The 21,696-nt window shown below is 41.7% G+C and overlaps 2 protein-coding genes across 2 annotated transcripts in view; one reads left to right on the top strand and one right to left on the bottom strand.

Moving 5' to 3' along the window:
* Positions 1-21,696, top strand: part of LOC133419471 (ras-related protein Rab-26) — a 129,108-nt gene that overhangs the window by 89,387 nt on the left and 18,025 nt on the right. Inside the window, exon 5 of the mRNA XM_061708664.1 lies at positions 1,325-1,377. Within this exon, the coding sequence (XP_061564648.1) occupies positions 1,325-1,377 (53 nt within the window). The remainder of the gene's footprint in view (positions 1-1,324; positions 1,378-21,696) is intronic.
* LOC133419502 (uncharacterized) lies at positions 18,282-21,088 on the bottom strand. The gene is made up of 3 exons (XM_061708705.1): positions 21,044-21,088; positions 19,606-20,632; positions 18,282-18,484 (listed from the first exon to the last, which is right to left on the bottom strand). The coding sequence occupies exons 2-3, from the start codon at positions 20,591-20,593 to the stop codon at positions 18,423-18,425; spliced, it is 1,050 nt and encodes a 349-aa protein (XP_061564689.1). The 5' UTR covers positions 20,594-20,632; positions 21,044-21,088; the 3' UTR covers positions 18,282-18,422.

The following is a 21,696-nucleotide window of genomic DNA, read 5'->3' as shown; positions in this document are numbered from 1 at the left end:
TCTTAGAGTCGCTGATCCGTCACTGTTAAAGGAGCCAGTTGAGCTGCTTTGACCAGCTGGTAGGATCCCGCCTGTACGCCATCTCATGAAGATTTCTGGACATATCCAGCTGATAGACCCAGACTTTGCTGGACGGATTAGACATATCTTCTGGCCTGGGAATGCCTTGGCATTCCTCAAACAGAACTGGAAAGTTTCACTGGGGAGGAACACCATCTGGAACACCCCTTTATCCTGTTGCCACTGCGATTCAAACATGTTAGAAGGATGGTCATCCTGCCATGCAGACCATGTCGGAGCACCATTTGCACAAATACAATGTTGTGTTTCTGGGGTCCAACCTTCCAGATGTGTTTTAGCTTTGCATGTGGCCACATCTCAAATATTTGGTGGCTTTGGGAGATTTGAGAAACAGTTTGTTTTCTTTATTTCAAATACATCAATTACAACCAAAACCTTTCTTACTAACCCCGGAAAGGTTGTCCTGTGAGTGAATGTGGTCTGCATGTCAATGTAGAAGTTCACACACACTGTAGAAGTTAACATGTTTGATCAGGCACTTTTTTACTATGATTATGGTATAATAATGTTTAAAGCTTTTGAGATTAGTGAATTTTCTCCTGTGGGAAGGGAACAAGCCTGTTGCAGTTGTTTCTGGTGTCAAACACACCACCATGACTTTAACCGCAAGCCTCATGTCTTTGCTATGAATAGATATTTCTAATAGCTGCAAAATAATCACATTAACAGTATATGATCTATGTGTTATTGGGTAAAGGAAGGGAAATTCTTATCTTATATTACAGTCACTAAGGGACTATTATGAGGGAATAGTGGGAAAAACAAATTTAACAGAATAATTTTTCAAAGGTACTATTTCACCACCCTTGGTGTCGAGGCAGTCTGGGAGTTTTATGAATGGAGAAAGAAACTGAAAATAGGATGAAAAGTGTAGCGTTTTTGTTTTATTACATGTTCATCATATCGAGTTCCTTTCAGTTTGCACGTTTTCTGTTTTTCTTCCTGGCTTTTAGTGAAATGTTTGAATCCAAGTACCCGCACTCCTCTTCCTTTCTCTCAAAACTCAAATCTGTGACGCCGAATTCAGCTCATCCAATGACTTCATTGCCGTGTGGCTGGTCATGATCAGCACCAGCTGGCACTGACAGCAGCCCTGCAGCAACTCTGACACAGATAAATGGTTGTCAAATTATTACCATGCTTAACAGAGACAACCTATGACAAATGCATGCTGGGTAAACAGTGTATTGATGAACACTGAACTTATATTGCTGTTTTTCTTTTTCTTCGTTTTTTCCCCCAGCTCTTCTCCTCCTATATGATGTCACCAACAGAACATCCTTTGACAACATCAAGGTAAGATCAAGTGCATTTTGGCTGCTTGTGTCTATTTTTAAACTCATCTTCATCTTTTACTTCAATGATCTTCGTTTCTTGATACACATTGTTACGTTACAGAATCAGTTGGTTGTTGCATTGACAGGTACAGACTAAAGGTTTATTTATGCTTCTTTGCATCAACTACGCTCATAATCTACCAACATTGTAGCTGCCGTTTATACTTGTTTTTTGTCCTCTGTATCGCTCAGTAATTACACCACCAAACACTAGGTGTCGTAGGTTATTTTCTTCAGCGCTGTGGTTTCCAACACTGAACTAGAGGACGAAATAAATGAAGCACATCTTATGTGTTTTGGACCCAGTAAATGCTGAGGAGCAGTAACTTTTACCAACATTACCCATTACATCACCCATAAACCTTCGTAGACATAACTTTTTGCAGTTAACGTAATCACCAGTGGCAGAAATGGGTTTCTGTATTAACCTCAGAAAACTATTACCGTCAGGCATCAGCGAGGAGCTCGAAAGAAGAGGTGGATCTCTTGGGCATTCATTGAACAGTATTCCTGATGGCTTGGCCATGTGCCTGGATATTTGAAGAAGAGATTTTGTACATGGTGTTATTTGGACTTCCTTGAAGTCCATGATGCCTTCATGAACATGTGCAGGATTCATTGTAAAAAATAAAAAAAATCTTTATGGTGCAGTATATTACAACAGACTGAAGATTTCAGACGTTTTTTCTTTCTGCGTGAGCAGTGATTCCCCTTACCAGCAGTTGGAATTCTTTTGCTGCTGAAGAGGGTTATAATTCCAGGATGTTTTCCCTTACGGGAGTCAAATAATGGCCTGTGTTTTCCCCCTTTCTATTGAATGTTGACACAATGTCCTCAGAATGTCTCACATAGTTTGGTCGTTTCCCTTTTCGACCATACTGTGACAGCTGTCTTTAAAGCAGCTGGTGTTAGGGGGCGGAGTCACACTCTGCTATCCCCTCCTCTTCTGCAGGGATGTGATGTCATAGTACCCTGCAAGTTTGAACAACTCACTGAAATACATATTTTCAGACTGAATTGGCCCCAGAGAAAGTGATAGAATGTGTTGCTCTGATTTGATTGTCATGTCAGACAATCAAATATATATACACAGCAGGGGGAGTTATAAAAAATAATGACTATGTCTTCTTTAACATTAATATGAATAAGCAACGATTTACAGACCCCAGAGCGCTGTATGCTCATGTGGTTGTAATTATCCTTACCTTAGATCTCGGTGCAAATTACTGTAGTTTTCAATCCTTTTTATCTCTAAAAGGTTTTTACAGCAAGTTCAAAGCAGAACAGTATTTTTGAGTTCTATATTTTTAAAGATTATTTTGTAAGTTGGTTCATACTGGCAGCAGCATTCGATGGGGAATGTCGAGGTCAGTGTGTGAGGATGATGATGGAAGGTGAAGAAAGGGGGGAGCATGTGAGTGCACCATCTTCCCTAATAGACCTTCGTCTTTGTATTTGCTTCCTCCCTGTTGTCTGAGCTCCATCCCTCGTGGTTTTGCAGCCATCTCGTTCCCCCATTCAGGCAGAGTCCCCTTATCTCTCTCCTTTGAGGTGCACTTCTCTCCTTTGATGAAGGCAGACTGCAGGCCGAGACCAGGATAAGAATGATCTGCATGCTTGCGGCTACTTGTGTAACCTCAGTGGGTGGGTTTGCTCATTCAGGTGCAGGTGTGCAAATGCTTTCATTAACCGGGGAAAAAGATCAGTTCCTCGACAGTAAAGGAGAAAGAGCTTAGCTTCTGTGAGGTGAATGCTGTCTAGCAGCTTTGCAGTAAAGTCTTTATCAAGCAAACAAAGCTTTGGATTGGACTGTTTTTCATTTTTGCTGTATAGTATTTTATCGCTGCCGATGTCATCCGTGGTACTTTGATGACCAAGATATTTAGTTACTTTTGAAGTAACTGCACGTCATGGTGCTTGACTTTATGAGTGTGAAAATGAATGTACATTTCAAGTGTGAAATGTGTGTATGTGTATATATATATATATATATATATATATATATATATATATATATATATATATATATATATATATATATATATGGCAAAACGTGCAGTTCCTCAAATGACCACTAGACGTCGCTTTCAAAGGGATTTCAAACTCCACTGATTACCATCTTAAGATGTCCAACTTTATAGCACAAATAAACATATTTACAGTATTGTATGAAAATGCTTTTGTCTATATAGCTAGCTGTTGGCAAAAACCACAGTTTATGCTCAATTAGGGGCTTTCCTTTTATTTGTTTTTATAGTAATTGCAGTTCATGTTAACAGTTAGGCCTGGAATATACTTGCCATTAAAGGTATTGTGACATCATTTTTAACATGCTTTTAACACTATTAAAAGTCTTGGCCAACATCCCTCAAATGTGTCTAAAAGAGTGTAACAAGAAAATATTAACTCTAGTACTCTATTCCTGGCTTTTTATTACAGTGTTTTTTTGCGCCGTGAAAAATGCTTCCTTTTCCCCCTTTCCTGTCAATCATTGCTCCGCTCCTCCTCCAAACCTCCTCCTCCTCCAGCCATACGCTCACAGCGGCGTCGGAGAGAGCCGGGAGCGACAGGCGAAGCATGCACGGAAAAGCAGGAGGGCGAACCACAGCAAACAATCATAAAAATAGAGGCATGCAAGCAGCAGTGTCACCTTATCTTAAGTCCAGTCAGTGGCCGCGGGTGTTCTTAGCAGTTTTCCTCCGGTGATTAGAACAAAAGAGGCTCTAAACACTAAACAGCTCCGTGTTAAGCCTGATTTATGGTTCCGCGTTAAATCGACGCAGAGCCCTACGCCGTAGGGTTCAGCGTACGGTGCGCGTCGCCGCGTAACCCTACGCCGTAGGCTCTGCGTCGGTGTAACGCGGAACCATAAATCAGCCTTTATGGTGCGCTGGAGAGGAGAGGAGACAGGGAGCTGGGTGGAGGGGGCGGTGATTTAGCGGGCCGCTACGTAACGGCCCGCCACCAAACCACATGCGCCGTTTTTGCACAGTTATGCGGAAAATCCCAGAAAGCACACAATACACTGAATGTTAAAAGTTTGTTGTTTTTTGGGTGTAATTGATGTCAAGACACCCAACAAAACACAAAAAATCAAGAAAAATGTGTTTTTCATGTCACAATCCCTTTAACAGCGTGTATGCATCATGGCTGCCACGTGTATCCTGTATCCGTTTGGCACGTCAGTTGTGCACGTCCCTGGAAAAACATGTATTGAATAATAGGTCAAGCAATCTATTGTAATGTGTTGTGAAATTTTTCACTTTATTCAAAGTCTATACAGTCAACCCTCAGGGAGAGCATTTAAAATGCTATCAGTGTTTGAAGTCTTCAATTTCCTGCATCGGTAAAGACAGACACACACACTTTGATCACAACGGCATTGATTTAATGTCCTAACAGCCATCTTTGATGTGGGACATCTTTCAACAGTCATATTCTATTTTTTCAGGGAGTCAAAGCAATAACAATTCTCTCGAACTGTTCCAGTTTAAAAAGGTTTTCAGACAACTATTTCCCCAACCTATATGCTCCCCTTAGCTAAAGGGGATATTTTTATATTCATTTAAATTGTAGAATGTAGTTTGTTCTCTGGTTTGTGTTCCAACTTTTTTTAAGCTTGTACGTATATGTTTTAATTGAAGAAAGATGGCTTCTTCTTCCAACAGTTTTGTTGTTGTATGTTTTACGGTTGTTTTTTTATAAACTGCGTTTACACTCTGCCCCCTAGTGGAGGCCGCCGGTATCATGCTTACAGGCCGCATTGGACTGAACCAAGAAACGTTCCCTGCAGCAGGTTCTGTACGCGAACGGAAGCAAACGCTCGGACAAACGTCAAGGACGTGCCGGGACTTAACTGTCGTCACTTCAGTTAACTTGTGATTAGTATTTCAGTGAACTCGACACTGGGGTTTATTTACAATTTTATCACCCTATTTTCCGTTGCAAAATGACCAGGAAAACACAGGCTATCATTCTGAATGGTTTAATAATATTAATATTGGAACTCTGATAGTTCATCGTATTGTACTGTTTTGTAGCACTTGTGTTTAAGTCCAGCTATTGTGACTTTTAACAGAGACCAGCATCCACAACCTCACATCCTCTCAAACAGCTTGTGGCTCTTATTTCACTTGTGAGCGTTCCTGAAAACCACAGGAGCATCTCCTGCCAGACCGAAAGGAATTCTTGCAGCAATCAAAAAGCACATGAAGAGGAAAAAGAAACCAACAGAGGATTGAGCCGCGTGAAATGAAACAGAAGCACGCCATGCGTGGCAGCAAGACCCAGACTGTCTGCTCAGCTTACTTGTTTTTCTTTGATATAGATTTATGGAGCAGAAGCACCTGTTCTGATTCGTCCATTAACATGAGACGCGTTTTATTTACTCAGTGTTGTTTTTATCTGTATTTAACAGAGCTCTCTCATTTTCATCATCTCTCACATCTGTTGTACCTCAGTCGTTTGTGAATGTCTGAGAACTTTCGCCTTTTCGTGTTTTTATTTTTTAACAGTAGCACAAAAGCAGCTCTAATGTACCACAGCAGATGCGAACACAGTGGGAGGTTCATGGACAGTCGGGGTGTGCGTGTGCGTGCATGTGTGTGTGTGTGTTTGTGTGTGTGTGTGTGTGTGTGTGTGTGTGTGTGTGTGTTTCAACGTTCATGTGTGCGCTTGTGCCGAAGAAAACTGCCCGAACTGCAATTCTCTCGAGGACTGGGAGCAAACTCGTTGAGCACAGTGAAGAATTGCAGACAAAATAAGCAAAATATAAGTAGAATGTATAAGTTGCAGCTTTGCACTGGTGGAAGGGCTTTTTCCCTGAAGTGTCGTGTTATTCACTCCCGCCTGTCTGATGTATTTTGCTGTTGTGGGGGCAGAAGCACGGCCTTGCTCGCAGTCCGACAGCACATTTAAATTACGATGTCAAGCTCTACCGCATGCTTGACTGTGCTCTCGCCTACCTGCACAGCGGTACATAATTTTTGCCATTTTACTCTGAACTTTTCTGAATTCACACATATACTAATGTGTTTTTATGAAATCTAGCTAAAAGGCAGTCTGGGAGGGAATAACTTGTTTCTATTCATCTATTAACTTCTGCTTGTCTGGGTTTGAGTCGTGGGGCTAGAAGCCAAAGCAGAGCGGCCCACAAAACTTTGGGGGAAAACTTTAAATAGGATCCAGCATGATCACGTTACTCCAAATATGAAGTTAGAAGACCTTTATTTTCATTTGAAAACATCTTAAAAGTACATTGTGTTGCAATGATTTAACTTGTTGGATAGAAAATATATTCAGGGATACTTTTCTATATTAAGTTTACACAAGTCTCTACTGATGGGTCACTGATTGAAATGAGGGTGTGCACAAAGACATTCGGGGGATTTTGGTTGTGCTAGCCTTAATTCAGTTTTTGGATTTGAATAGTAAAAAACACAAGTACACATGCTGAGAAGCATTCATAATCTCTCCAGCGTATCTTGGGTCTACTTTGGAGCCGACACTCAGCTGGACATACCGAAGACACCTTCCCAAGGTGGTGTCCATGTCCTAACCAGAGGCCCGAACCACCTCAGTTGACCCCTCTGCTGCAGACAGTCCCTCTCGGATGACTGAACTTCTTCCCGTCTCTAAGGGAGGGTCTAGCCACCTTCTGGAGGTGGGGGAAGCTCATTTCAGCTGCTTGTAGTCACAATCTGGTTCTTTCAGTCAGTAAGTACAGTTAGTGACCGTCCGTGAGGGTATGAACATAAAGATTTTAATCAGTGTAATGAAAGGAGACACAATTCCCTCTCAAATTATTTAAAGAAGCATGAGGCTCCTTTTAAGAAATGAGACTCTCTAGCGCCGCCCTTCGCCACGACGGCCGTCGGGGGTACTGCAGCCAACAGCGAAGCCGGCACGGGAGAACGGGGAGAACGCACATGCAGCGTCATGTGACGTCACATCCACAGGACAGCGCAGGAAATTCGGACTCCGAATTGCAGCACATTTTGCAGCACACAGCCTGTTCAAGGCAACGGAGAGATACACTAGAGGGCTCATTCTTTTTGGTTTGGAACGCTTCATCTGACATTATTACTAGAAAACTTAAAACGTATATGAATTTTTTTCATAAATCCTGCCTCAATCCTGCCTCAAGCTCCTTTAACATTTTTTTGTGATTCTATGTGGCAACTACTGTATGCATGCAGCGTACACACAGGATCTACATCATGGTAGGCTATTTTCATTTGCTCTGTAATTCCACCACCAAGTGCTAGATGGCAGTATGAGATGTACTTATTTCATTTTCTTGCAGTGCTGAGCTTTATTTTGTTTACTTCCTTGACATACATCAGGGTATGTTATGTTCCACCGAGCACCAACCCTCTAACTTCCAGGTTGAGTCTCATGCTGAGCTAAGATTCGTTGCAACTCATCGACTGGCTGGTAGAGTCAGGCTCCAACAGTGAGTCAATCTCCATAGTGAACAAAACGGGAATATAAATATCTACAGTCTGGTTCAGAAAACCATTTTGGTCTCAATCATTTGATTTCACACCCATGACAAATCTGAGAGAGGTGATTTTTTTTTTTAACTGTCAGCTCAGCCAATGGAAAGCATTTATCACTTCCTCATCTGTAATCCTCATGTTTCTGTGCTTAGCGAAGCAACCCCCCGTTTGCATTAACCAAGCGCCGGCTAAACGCAAATGTCATCTTTGGCTTCACCGTTGAGTCAACACGCTAAACAGTTTATCGCGCTGTAAATGTCTGACTGCACCTCTGCAGAGATTTTGGCGGGGTTCGGCTGAAAGAGCTGGGAGTAAAGTTAAATTTGACAAACAGTGGACATGTTCCCATCAGCTTGTCAGGTGACATGGCTGTGCCCTGTACGACGAAAAACAAGCTTAAGAACCGGGCTTGGGAAACCATGGGTCACGTTACCTAATGCTTCGTCTATGTTGCACTAACTGTCAGAAGTCTGCATTTTAGCAGGCCTGAAGCGCTACTCTGTTGTCCGTTATGCATGATATTTTTTGAAGCATCCGTCTTTGTGCACCAGATCTAGATGGCTCCAGGACAGAGCCAGACATATCAGCTTGTTTCTTTTGTTATAGTTTAGTCTATTTTCTCTCCTCCCCCAGCATATGGCTGCAGATGAGATTAGACTTGTATATGATTTTCAAGATCTTTCATATATTGAAGGACCCAAGAAGTACCGTACAGTCTGTTCTGCTTCTTCTGCTTGCGGACAGCATCAGCGTTCGCTCCAGTCCGGTCTGTGGTCTGGTTGAATACAGAGGTATTTATAGGCCTCTGCCACCTCCACTTCTTGGCCCATGAGAGAAATGGTGCTTAACTTGTTCCTAAATCCTATTCCTAAAATCTCCTTATCTTAATGAAAATATTACCACAACATGTCACAAAGCTGTCCACTATTATCAGTCTGCTGTCCACCACTGATGCACCGCACGACTGTCTCATCTGAGTATCTCTGCAGGTGACAGGACTGTAGAGAGGTGTACAGAGCGAAGAGGAGTGGTGAGAGTACAGACCCCTGTGGTGCTCCTCTGCTGCTGATCACCTGCTCAGATACACAACCATTCAGTCTCACAAATTAATCATTTATTAAGGTAGTTGTGGAGGCATCCACCTGTAAATTCTGGTGTTTCTTATATGGTAATTTAGTTGAAATTGTGTTAAATGCACTGGAAAAATCAAAGAATATTATCCTCACAGTCCCTTATAAGTCACATTGAGAGTGATGTGTTTGGATGTTACAGTGATTTGTTTTGTTATCTTGATGCTGACCACTTCCACAACAGCTACATCCTCTGGCATAGTTGTGTGTAAAGAATGAACGGCCCCCCACGGCATTAGTTAGGGTAAAATAACTTGCTGCTTGCTGACACGTATTAACCACTGCACTACTTTCAGACCTTCTCTGGCCAGTGTATTTCATCATAACGTAGGGAGATCATTAACAGACACGAATGTTGGTGATGGTCATGTGAGCTTGAACTCAGGTGGATGCAGGCATGTGAAACGCACAGCTCTGCAAGACCACTGCAGTTATTGAACGAGGACAATACTCCCTGCAGTGTGAATCCATTACCAGCAGAGCCTCGGGGTGAATGCCGGAGAGCAGCTGGATGATAAGGAGATAGAGACATAGTGCCCAGCGCTGCCCATCTCTTACTCGTTCTCATTCTGTCTCCCAAGCTTTTTCTCTCCTCTTTCACTCTTCATGTCAGTCGCCCTGCTCTAAGTAACCACAGCTACAGTCGCAGCTATTTTCTGTCTTTCTTTTCATCCTCTCTCTGCAATGTTCTATCTCTTTCTGTTCCAGAGGCAGTCAACCGTCATCTGACATTTTTTTCTTCTTCTTTTCAAAAGCTTATTTCATCCAACAAACAACTCGTTACATAATGGCAAATTACGAGGATGAGCCTTGTCTCCATCCCAGTGATCATGGCAACCGTGCTCTTAACATGACTGAAAGTACGAGTTAAATTGCGCTCCGTGCTTCTCCAGCAGAGCATTGCATTTTTAACGATTTGAGATTTGTTACTCATTTTAATTGTTAGTGGCTTTAATGATTCAATATCTGACTTATTGGTGTAGGATATAGTAATGGCTCTGGAGGTGATGAGCAGCCTTGTGAGATTCTTCATATACAGTAACCTGATATTTACTTTTAGAAGAAAGATTCAAATACTCTCAATCTGTCACAAATGATTAAAGATTTCAACTCACTGTATCTTCAACCCAGTATCCTCCACTCCTGCGTTCATCGCGCCACAGCTCCACATCTCAATTTCCTCCATTTCCATCATGTTCAATTTTCCTGCGTCTAACGGTGAAGAGAATGAATCTCCGTGATGTTCACTGCAACTGACAGCTATTCTGCTGTCTGCATATGAGAAGGCCTCAATGAGACACAGTCTTCATCTGCGGCCCTGTTCATGTGGCGGTGCCCTGTTGTCCTGTCACAACTGAGACACGGCGAGACCTCCACAATCACAGAGATGCCAAACTGCTGCGCTTTCACACAATGAATTTATGCTTCCCAAGCTTTGTCACAACTATACAATCTGTTTAGTTAATCCAGCGCAGTTCCTCATCCAAGGCAGATTTATGAGTGATGCTTTCGATGGTTGCCATGCCAACCGCTCATGACTGCATGTGCAACACTTATTCCACAACCATCACGGCTGATATGCTTGATTGGACAGTGATTATTACTTGTAGTGGCACAAACATTGGTAGGTGTGGCCAGTGTTTATACATTATTATTGTGGTTTTGGAATATAACTGTAAATAAATGACGAGAAACATTGTCGGAAGTAGATGAATAAAAACTTTTAAGGCTGTTGCCTCAGCTGCATTATCCAAAACAGGTCCATTGTTTGTTTGTTTTTTAATGTAAATAGTCGTAAGGTTTTATCAGCCTGACTCCTTTAAACCCTTGAACTCTTTACAATCTCCTATCAGGGCTTTACAGCTGCTGCCGTGGCAACCTGAAGACCGAAGATTTATGCCTGAGTGCCAAAACTGCACATAAACACATGCCGCCAAGCGCGACAGCACACAAACACACACGTACACAGATTTTATTGGTATTGACTGACACGCTTGGGCTAACAGACCGCAGGAGGAAAAAAAAGGCCCAAATTATAAAATCACTGAAAGCCTTCTTGCAGTTCGGAGGATTTGTTGTTCAAAACATCTCCTCATCTGTGAAGTAAAAATCAATACGATGTACACCAGGTGTCGGCTGGCCTGCAGCCAGCAGAACGCTTGGAGGGAAGACAGAAACGGAGCAGGCGATGGCCAGGAACACAAGTTTGAGGTAATTACACAACTGGATCATCATTTAGTTTTAAGTAACCTGCTGGATTTTGAGAACGGTCCCCATTCAGTTATCTGTCTTAAAGCCCCTTGATCTGTTTGTAAAGGTTGGTATAATGTCTTGAAGTCTTAATTCAAAATCTTTGAAGTGTGTTTGGTCACAATACTACAAAGACACAGAACAACAGTCTTTACAGCTGTGTTCACAGCAGTTGCTTTTAGGGGCGGAGCCAAACATTCAACTTCATTTCAACCCTCCAAAGACTAGTCGACTTTTATAATCATTTTTACAGCTTTGTGCGAACGGCCACTGAGGTAAGGTAAAGGCAGTGCGTGAAGAAGGTGAAAGGAGCAACACTCGGAGCAGGACGGCGTGCCCTCATCATCTGAAGCTCCCAGACCTGCATCACACCAAACACAGCAGCAGGGTTGTGTTGTATCAGAGTCTATGTGGTTATAGCTTCAACCACACAAAAGTAAGTCCCTTTTCTTATAATAAAAAACCCCCAAAAGCCTACTTATCTGATTATTTGTCCCATCCAAATCCCCAGATGCGTGTTTGAGTCTCCCCATTAATCGAGGATGCATCGAGTGAGGACTTGAAAAGTATCCCAGAATGCATTTTGCACCAACAAGCAAAAATAAAAGAGAGAGGAGTATCTTGGATACAAGGATACAATGTGGTCCTATATGCTGATCGTTAAGTTAATTTGTCCTTTCGTCCATCTTTCACATTTAAAAAAAACAATACATTTCCTCATTATTCTCTTACCAAGACTACTTCTTAATTAGTTGCAGTCTTGTTTTCATCATGAAGGGTCATTAAAGTATATTTATCATCTTAGTTTTTCATTATAACACACATAACGCACAGGCAGCAGGGAATTAGTGCATTAGGTAGCAGTGCTGCGTGTGAAAATGCGCTGATAGTGATCGGTGATGGATTTGCCTGGCAACGATTGATTTGGTTTCAGAACCGCGGTGGTGGACAGCTCCTCCAAAGAGCTTCTAAAAGAGCGAAACTAAAGAGCGGTCCTGAGAACGGTGTTAAGAAGTCAGCTGGGAAACACCCGTATCTTAGGGCCCCTTCTTAGTTGAACCCTTCTTAAGAGCTTTCTTAAATCCTTAAGAAGGGTCGGATCTGGGAAACCCGGCCATTGTCTGAAGAGAGAAATTACTGTCCATTCTCAGTTGTTTTAATGTTTAGGGTGTTTATTTTTATAACCAATTAAATTGTAGAAGTTTTTTAATAAGTGTTAGCTGAGCCGTGATAACATCAAGTACAAAAGTACACTGATGTTCCAACTGTAGATAGACGTGTGCTTTCTTTTCCTCCAAAGTATGTTCTCCCAAGTCATACTCCCCAAGTACGAACTACCCAGGTACACAAGTCTGGACCTGAGTATGTGGGCCATCTGTCTTAAAGAGGCGGTAAGACAATAAATGTTCAGATAAAACCTTACATGGCGTGTGATTGACATGCTTTTATGAAGGTGAATTAAATTGTTACTGTTCAGTTTTTCAGAGTAGTCTACACTTTCAGATTTTACAGAACAAGACCTCTGACTTATTGTCACTGGCATGAACCCTTTAAAAAGTACTGATATGAATTATTTAATGACCTATAACAACAGTTTATTCCCACAGTAGCTACGATGGTATGAGAGGGCCACAAAATTGGTGGAATGACTAAAAAAAAATGGCTATAAAAGATTGATGCCATTAATGTTGTACTGTATATCCCATGTCTGGACGGGGTTTAAATAATGTAGATTTCAGACTGAATACCAGCATCATTACAGGAACCCATGCATACAAGTTCTCTTTATCTTTTTCGTTTGCAGAATGTTACAGAGTACGTTTTGTCAACTAATTTTATACTTGAATTTTGAGTGCAGTTAAAATCTGTAATCTAGAAGTGTGGAGTATTAAAGAGAAGCTTTCTATTGGACTGTAACGCAGTTAATAAGATTCAGTCTGGCAGACGAGGGCTGCCTTTCTTTACTCTTAATTCTGCATTCAAGATCTGTCTCTCATTGTCGTCGTACCTACTTCAAACACTTGCAAACAAATTCACACGTCAAGGGAAGTAAAGGAACTAATTGAAGTCAAAACCAGGCAAGATCGCACACATTTCTAACTTGAAATGCCGTCACAGCGACACGCAGGCTAATGAGCGTCGGTGTGCTCTGAGATGCTTCACTGTGAGCGACAGGAAGATTTCTCCCTCTCCTCTTTCATCTTTATCTTTCTGTTACTAACAAGAGTTGATCGAGCCATTTAATTTAGTCTCCTTGGGGTTTTGATGCTTTTAACATGTTGTTCATCAGGAATCAGTCAAAAGTATAAATGTAATCCAAATCCACGACTCGGTCCCGCCATCCCAGACGAACCCGATCCTCAGATCTTCTTTCGGCAGGATGAGATGAAATCCTTTGAACTCCTTCCTTGAAGATTTGTCAGAGGCTTTGTGTTGCCGTAGATGCATAATCTCTATCGTGTTATTTTCCACCACCAATTCTGACAGGATAATAAACTTAAATGCTAAAAGATGAAGGCTAGTAAGAAATGTGGCAGATATTGATGGTGTAAAACACAATATGACCAAACCGCATGAATAGTTCTGGTGTCAGGTGAGTCTGGATCCCATTTCAAATAGATTCTCACTGTTAAAACTTTTAGGTTTTTGTTTTTCTAGGAAAGAAAAACACTGAAATAAGACATTGAGGAAAAAAATATTGATGTTGAGACACTAAAATTGCTCCTGACCCCATCAGAAGAAGCCTGAAAAGTAAAATACGTCTCGACTTTTTCAGGGAGATTACTGAAAATCTCATATAGGGCTGGGTCAAAACAATGATATGGCGAAATATTGTCATCTTCTGTGCAATAATAAAAGAATTGTTATATGTTGACATTTTGATTGATGATGAAGGGCAGTCTAAACGGATCTGCCTGCTCCTGGTGTTGCTAAAACTCTCGGTGCTTCACGCTAGTGCTGAAGACATGAATGAGGGGAAAAGTTTGTCATTGGAGAAGCAAAGATGGACTGTAAAGGTGGAGAAATGAGTTGTGTCTTTTGTATCATTTCAACAAAGTTATTTATATTGAAAAGACTAGATGTCCCGATCATGTTTAAGTCCAACTTTCTGCTTCTGCATGATTGATGGGACAAACATGCAGTATGCAGGAAGTGGATGACAGAAATAAAGTGCTCCAAAAATTGAAGACAAGTCTGCAGTAAGACCCTAGAACGTGCTGTTCATAAAGGAATATGTTTTTTTTTCCAACCTCCCAAATTCTTGAAAGATTGTTGTCGATAAGAGCAAGTTACAATCAGTCTTTTTTTTCAGCCATTTTATCTTTGACAGATTTTGGTGTGATTCTGCCGGTTTTAGCACAATCTTAAGTTTATATGCAGCACAAAGTTGCCATATACATCGCTCTTTGGAAAGGCTGGATTGCAGGATCGCAACATTAAAACTGTTTGCTTTGACTGCACATTATTTACTGAAAAGATGCCATGAAAACCAGAAGTGCATTTAATTTTTGTGTTTGTTTTTTTATTGTTTCTCCAATAATGAGCAATTAGAGGAATTTAGAGCATTTCACAACAATTGTTTACTTTATTTCTCATGTGATCCAGGTCGGACATCAGTTGCTGTAGTACTGCGACCAGGTGATTATGGAGCGTGCATCAGGATCAGACCTACTTTTAGGACCTAATCGCTCCACAGCAAGCACGTTTTACCACTGCCTGGCAGTAATAAGGTCTTTTTCTGTCGTTTCATGACAGTCGGGGAGCCGTTTGTTTCATCATTTCCTCCCTGCAGTGGTTAATGAAGCCTTTCCAGCTGCCAGTTAAAAAGATAACAGATAAAATTGCTCATGTTTTGTGATTCTTCGGTTAGTCTGTAATGATTATCCCTCCCTAGATACATGCAATAATTGTGTCAGTTAGAAATAATTGCATAATAGTTACTGCAACAATCCCGCATGAATCCAAAAGCAAAAGGGAATAGATGAAATTAGATGTTGTAATGTTGATGTAGATGTTTGATTAGAGTTTTACAGTATGCAACTCGCCTCTGAAGACTTTTGGATTTTACAATCTGTGATTACATGTCATTCTTCTCTGCCTGATCTCAGGTTCAAGCATTTTAAAAAACAAGTAAAGAAAAAGTCAACTCTTATTTAAGTGTAGTCCAGATGTAACAGAAAGATTTCTCATGACTCAGTAAGAGAAATGCAGAATCTTCCTCAACGTGTTTGCCTCCCTTCATATGTGAAGGATGGAAAGAAAATCTCTTTATGGAGTCGAAAACAGTATTAAACTTCAGTATTTATTATTCAGGCTTGAAGCGATACGTGTCAGTGTGTGAAGTTGTGTATTTTTCAACTTCTCATGTGAATTTCACCTCAAGATGCCGAATAAAGGAAGGAATAACAACTTTCTCAATGTCGTTTCCTTCTTTTGAAAGTGTAAAATGTGAAAAGATAAGAGTGTGTGAGATCAGTCAGCCTCAGATTGGCGTGTGTGTGTGTGTGTGTGTGTGTGTGTGTGTGTGTGTGTGTGTGTGTGTGTGTGTGTGTGTGTGTGTGTGTGTGTGTGTGTGTGTGTGTGTGTGTGTGTGTGTGTGTGTGTGTGTGTGTGTGTGTGTGTGTGTGTGTGTGTGTGTGTGTGTGTGCTCAGCGACTGGCAGCCTCACTGTTAACCTGCCTCCAGTGCAGCTTCCAGCATTGGTGAAAACATCTCTCCTGTGAGCTCCACGACGCCCTGCAGCTCATCTCAGAGGACCAAACCCAGATTTTCACAACTCCACCAGACTCCATCCAAACGTCCCCCTCAGCTTTACCTCCATTTCTGCTCATATACTCCAGGGTGTCTTTGTCCTTTGTCCTGCTGAAATCTTCCCTACTGTGAAGTTCACTGGTGGTTCGGCGCTGGTTTGACAGCAGATGCAGTCTAATTAGGTTACAGCAGTCATGGCTGTCAGCTTTAAAGTTTGCAGCCGGCTGGATGACGGAGAAAGGTTGGCACTTTTAAACAAGAGAGCTCAATTTGTTTGAGATGCCGGAGAAAGACGAGAGACGATGGTCACTGAGAGACATCAGTGCATAAAAGTGTGCCATGTGTGAAACGGGTGTACTCGGTCCGTCATCGACAACTCCTGCTGTTCTGGTGTCAGTCAGCAAGAAGCAAACCAAGACATTTGAGCACACTTAAACACCAGCTTTTACAAGAAGCAGCTAAGGACGAGAAACACTAATTCATACATCATTTTCGGTTGCATTTTAATTAGAAGACGATACGTGTAGCAACGGCTTTCCCAGCGGTCATCTTTCATCTAAGATAGGCCAAAATTGTGTTGTGTATACTGAGAGATTTTAATTGGAGAAATGCACCAAAGCAACAATAACAGTCTCTGTGATACATTTATGTTTATAGATTTAATAGAATAAAATCCACAACATTGTGAGCGCAACACTGTACAATCTTTCTCATCATTCTCGCATCTCACATCTAGTCAGCTGTAATTATGGATCGCCCATGTAAATATTAAAGAAAAAATATATAAAATATCCCCCTGTTGAAGTAAAACATCTTTGCTTACATGAAATGTGTAAATAATTAATTAATTAATAATATAACAATCAAAGCAAAAATACACATTTAGAAGTCAAACTGGTCATCAGTTGTGTAAATAGTTGTAACCTAATCAAGAGAAATCTTGCCAGTGCTTGAGATGAAACGCTGGCCGAGTCAGTAGACCTGTGATCATCCGAACTGTTCGCTTAGTATAACTGCAAAAATTTGTTTGTAAAGAAGAACATGATCCTTTATTAACGGTTTGTTTTACTGGCTTTTAAGTAAACTGTGTATTACCAGAATCTATTTAATGTTTTCCATTAGTGCCAGCAACCAAAGCTAAAGAGCGAACAGTTATTGCAGTTATTACTGCAAGTTTTTGCAAACCTTACCGTCTTTCAGTTTGATCACTACTTGATAAACCTCTTCTGGGATGGCAACTGCAGTATACTCTAATTATTTTCTACTGCCAGCTTAAACCTGCTTAAACAAATCACAAAAACACTTTTTCCTGCAACAGATGTTCTGATGTGTAATGATGCTTTGCGGTAATTCAAAGCTCTGGCTTCATCCCCGGATCTCAATGCATAATCATTTAACACATCTAAGAGCATATTTACAGACTGTAATAAAGAAAAGAAGAAAAAAAAAAGCCTGGGCTTTACATGTCCGAAGCTTCAGCGTGCAATGTTTCCACATGATCCTTCTTCTTCTGTATAGAGAGACGCTTTTTATAAAAGAGGTCACAGAATAATACATTAAACTTGGCATCTTTTGATTACTTGATGCCTCTGAATGGACAAACCCTATGTGGTGTCCCTTACAGGTTTCATGAATATTGATTTTGAAGCCTATTTTTCAATATATTGGCTTCTTGGAGCTCCAGCTCGGCAGGAACCCCAAAGCTAGAACCTTTTTTTTTTTTTTAAAGCATCTAAATTTTAAAGATCCAATATGCAAAGGGCCCCTGCACCCTCAAGTCTGAGCCTGGAACGATCCAGGAGTAAAAGTGCCTCATTTGAAGCAGCCAGAGCTCAGACGACCACATAGCGGCCAACTCCAACTAGAGCAAAGCTGTTGCTAGGTGCTCGCCGCTGCGCCACCTTCATTCCTCCATTCCAGCACAACTAACAGCACAAGCCTTTAATGCTTTAAAACAGGAACTGTGCTCACATAGGTCTTTCAAAAGTCAAGTTCATCAAAAGTGCTAAGTAGCTAAAGTAATGAAAATGAAAAATGTAATGAAAAAAAGCAATTTTTTTTTTCATTTTTGATTTTTTTTCATTTTTTTAACAAAGTAATCCTATCAAACGCTTACTCACTCACAATGATAATTAGTTAGTTAAAATCAAGGTAATTTGCACAAACAAAACATGCACTTCAACAACAGTAAAGTGAAAATAACATAAAAATGCTTTTCAGGTTAATGAAAAAAAAACACTTGAATAACATTTTGGAGTGGAAGGAAAAACACAAAATAAAAATGCATTTTAATCGACAGAAACCTCAGCTCTTGGACAAAAAGACCTCTGCCTTGTGTTTGTGATGTGGTCGAGATGTTTCTGCTGGACTCCTCAGCCAGGGAAGCGTGGAGTCGACCTCTCCCTGTCGCAGATGATGCTGAGATGCAGCTCAGCTGGAAAATAGTGTTTGATCATCATTAGCCATCCCTCATCACATTAGAAAGGAAGTCATTCAAAAGACAATCAGGAGGAGAAGAAACTGTACTTCAAAGGCAGTGCAGCATGTTCATACCAATTCATATAAATTTACAGTTTTTGTCCTGTTCACCTTCGTAGGTTTTGAGGAATTGGTCATCTGTGTCCAGAGCACGGCCACTAAAGACCCACATCACAATATTCAAGGAGGATTTTTAAGTCCTAATCTTTACAATTATAAAACACATATGTCCCTCAAAGGCTTTCCTTGGGGTCTCTTTCACAAAGGAGGTGCAACAAACAAATCTGAGTTAAGAAAATATTACCGCGACTATAAAAAGCCATCATCATTGGAGTGCCATGACAACGCAACAGAAGTTATGTTCCTATTTTAGTCCGCTGGAACTGAACATATTAGTGCAATCATATAATGAATACAAGTAACATGGCTGCTGCAGCGAAGGAAAGAGAGTTGACGTTTGAGAACATTGCACAGCGAGTGAATGAATGAATTGGAATATTTAACGACTGCATATGAATGGCAAATGAATATCGTATGCTAGGCTATACTGTCCTCAGTATTCCTGGTCATGTGTGCAATCCTGGTGCCAGTGATGTTTGAACATGTGGTAGGCTAAAACATAAAGGTAACTCAAACGTAACAGGTGGTTGTAATTGCATTAAAAGTCTGGATGAATTGAAAAAATGAAAGTGAAAAAAAAAAATGAAGTAAAATCATTCAAGCTGGGAAATACGACTGCATCCAGTCGCACTGATGAATGCTAAAAGGAAATTTCTTTACCCGCAAGTCTGATTATTTTAAGCAATTATTGTTATCAACTTTTAAATCATGTTAATTAGGCTACTTGAATATGTTGTGGTTACTGGAAAAAGCATAAAACTGGAACAAACTGGAATATGGGTGTGAGTTTACAGGAAAAACGGGGGCGGGGCTTATGAGTCTCACTTTTCTCTCAGTACTGCTTCATTCACTTTCTTGAATAGACTTTCCCTGAGTTGATGTTTCAACATAACCCGCTTTGTGAAACGGACCCCAGGTGTATACATGCTTCCACAGGTTATTTTTGTGTGTTCTTACCCATTTTTGTCGCATTGATGTTGTTACGGTGCACATTCTGCTGTGAGTGCTTTGGCTTTGGCTTCACCTCTCTGGTGTGAATGCTTATCGGTGTAACCGGCTTGCAGCGCTGGCGTGAATGAGAGATTAGTTGTGCTACTTGTGTGGCCATGGCTGTTTTTTCTGGAACAGGCGGCGGGATTTTGCGGTGCAGGTCCGTCGCCCTTCCCTGCCTCTCGGCTTCCTCGCCAAAGACATCGTCCGATTCGTCTGAGAGGACGACCTTGCGTAGACACACAGCCATGAGCTCCTCGGGCTTCATCACGGGTAGAGGGTTCCCCAGCGACGCGAGGGAGGCTGACGATTCGGAGTGGCGGCGGCCGGGTGGTTTAGGCTTGAGCGGAGGTTTGGTTTTTGGGGACATCTCAGGTGTCGGAGAGTTAAAATCAGGCACGACAGGGAAGGGAATCTGTAGAGACAACCTCTTGTTCCGCATCCTGTTGGAGCCGGAGCTGGATTTGGGTTGTAATTTCCAGCCCAGAGGGTCGTGCCCGGTGATGACGGATGTCTGGACCGGAGGAGGCGAGGAGCAGGAGGAGGTGCTGGAGGAAGATGAGGAGGCAGACTGACTGGGAAAGGTCGGGATCCCCAGTGGGGGGCAGGAGTAGCGTTTGGAAGAAGAACGTGATGCCGTTGGGGAACACAGGAGGGAAACGCCACGCTGAGGAGGCTGTGGTTCCTTCCTGTTCTTCTTCACAACGACAACAAATGAGCCGACCGACCACCGCCGCTGATGAGTGTGTGCCTTCACATTCGATGACGCAACAGTTGACGAAGGCCTCTCTTTGGGTTGCTGCTTGTGTCCTCGCCTCATCTTCCAGCCTCTCGTCTGTACTCCGACGCTCGTGCCGTCAGCCCTCTGCACGGTTTTCCTCATTTGGCCACAGATGTCATCGTCGCTTCGAGCATGGGCTGGACTTGCAGTGCCATTAATAACAGTGATATTCATTTTTCTCGTGTAGGGCGTAGCTTTAATGTGTACATAACCCTGTGAGAAGAAAAAGAGAGGAAGTGAGGGTTTTTTAAAGATGTTCGAGTAGTGAAAAGGGGAAGAGCAGACGCCCATTTCTGAGTTTCACAACTGTTCACAACAGAGATTCTGGCTGATATGCCATCATCTAGAGGTTGATCTAAGTTAAAAGAGGCGTATTAACTGAAGTTATACTCGATAAACAATCATAAGTGTACTCCTCCCAATATTAAAATTAAACAAATTAGTTAAGCTGAATAAAAAAAACAAAACAAGTAACCATGCAAATCCAATATATAAACATTAAACTTTACAGTCTGACTGAAACTTCCACTTTAAGACCTGAAACCAGTTTCAACAGAAGTGTTTTTTTAACGAGTTCACGGTTTTTGACGCTATTGAAAATGTCAAATGTAAGCTAGTGTTTACCTGCAGCGATGCGTCGACCTCGGTTCTGCCGGTCTTGACTGACTGTTCGAACACCCCGCTGTCTTAATATCACGCTCACTCCAAACGGTCCACCCCAACCTGACCTCAGCTTCCCCTAACACACACCCTGAAACCCACAGATTCCTCTTTTCACACTCAATTCTACGAATCCACACACACACACACCGGTGAGGTTTGATGAAGAGCTGTTTGTCCCAGTAGCGTGAAGTAAGGTCAGTGTTTACAACACGGCTGTGGTTCCAGAAGCTCGTTTCACACAGTTCAGTTTAAACTAGCAAATCATTTTTCAGGGGTGATGATGACTTCACTATACCAACTCTTTTACTATTCTCTGAGTTGATTCATAGATTAATCACCCGGTGATGTTGTTCCAGTACTTTCAAGTCAATATCCCCTCACAAAGCCGCTGCGGAGCGGTAACCCTCATCGTTTTACATGTTTGATAGGAGCAGTGCTGCTGCTTTGAATTTTGAATGCCTCCTCGACGTGAGGCGTGCAATCGAGTGCTCCTGATTCACGGACTAAACCGTCTCAACAGTTACAGGCGTTTGTTTTCAAGTATGTCATCGCTGCTTGACAAACTCGGCAGCAGCTGCATGTAAGAACATCGTTTGTCACACCAACGTGCAGCT

Source organism: Cololabis saira, chromosome 19, assembly GCF_033807715.1.
Source record: "Cololabis saira isolate AMF1-May2022 chromosome 19, fColSai1.1, whole genome shotgun sequence".
NCBI classification, from domain to species: domain Eukaryota; kingdom Metazoa; phylum Chordata; class Actinopteri; order Beloniformes; family Belonidae; genus Cololabis; species Cololabis saira.
Note: the sequence above shows the minus strand (reverse complement) of the source record. Positions and strands in the feature narration are given on the sequence as shown.

Bases quoted from the DNA above. Each gene is read 5' to 3' on its own strand.
- LOC133419502 (XM_061708705.1), bottom strand. From the start codon at position 20,593: ATGAATATCACTGTTATTAATGGCACTGCAAGTCCAGCCCATGCTCGA. The intron at 18,485-19,605 runs GTAAGAACACAC...ACTATTTTCCAG, and splicing joins CATCAATGCGACAAAAATGG to CTGAGCTGCATCTCAGCATC.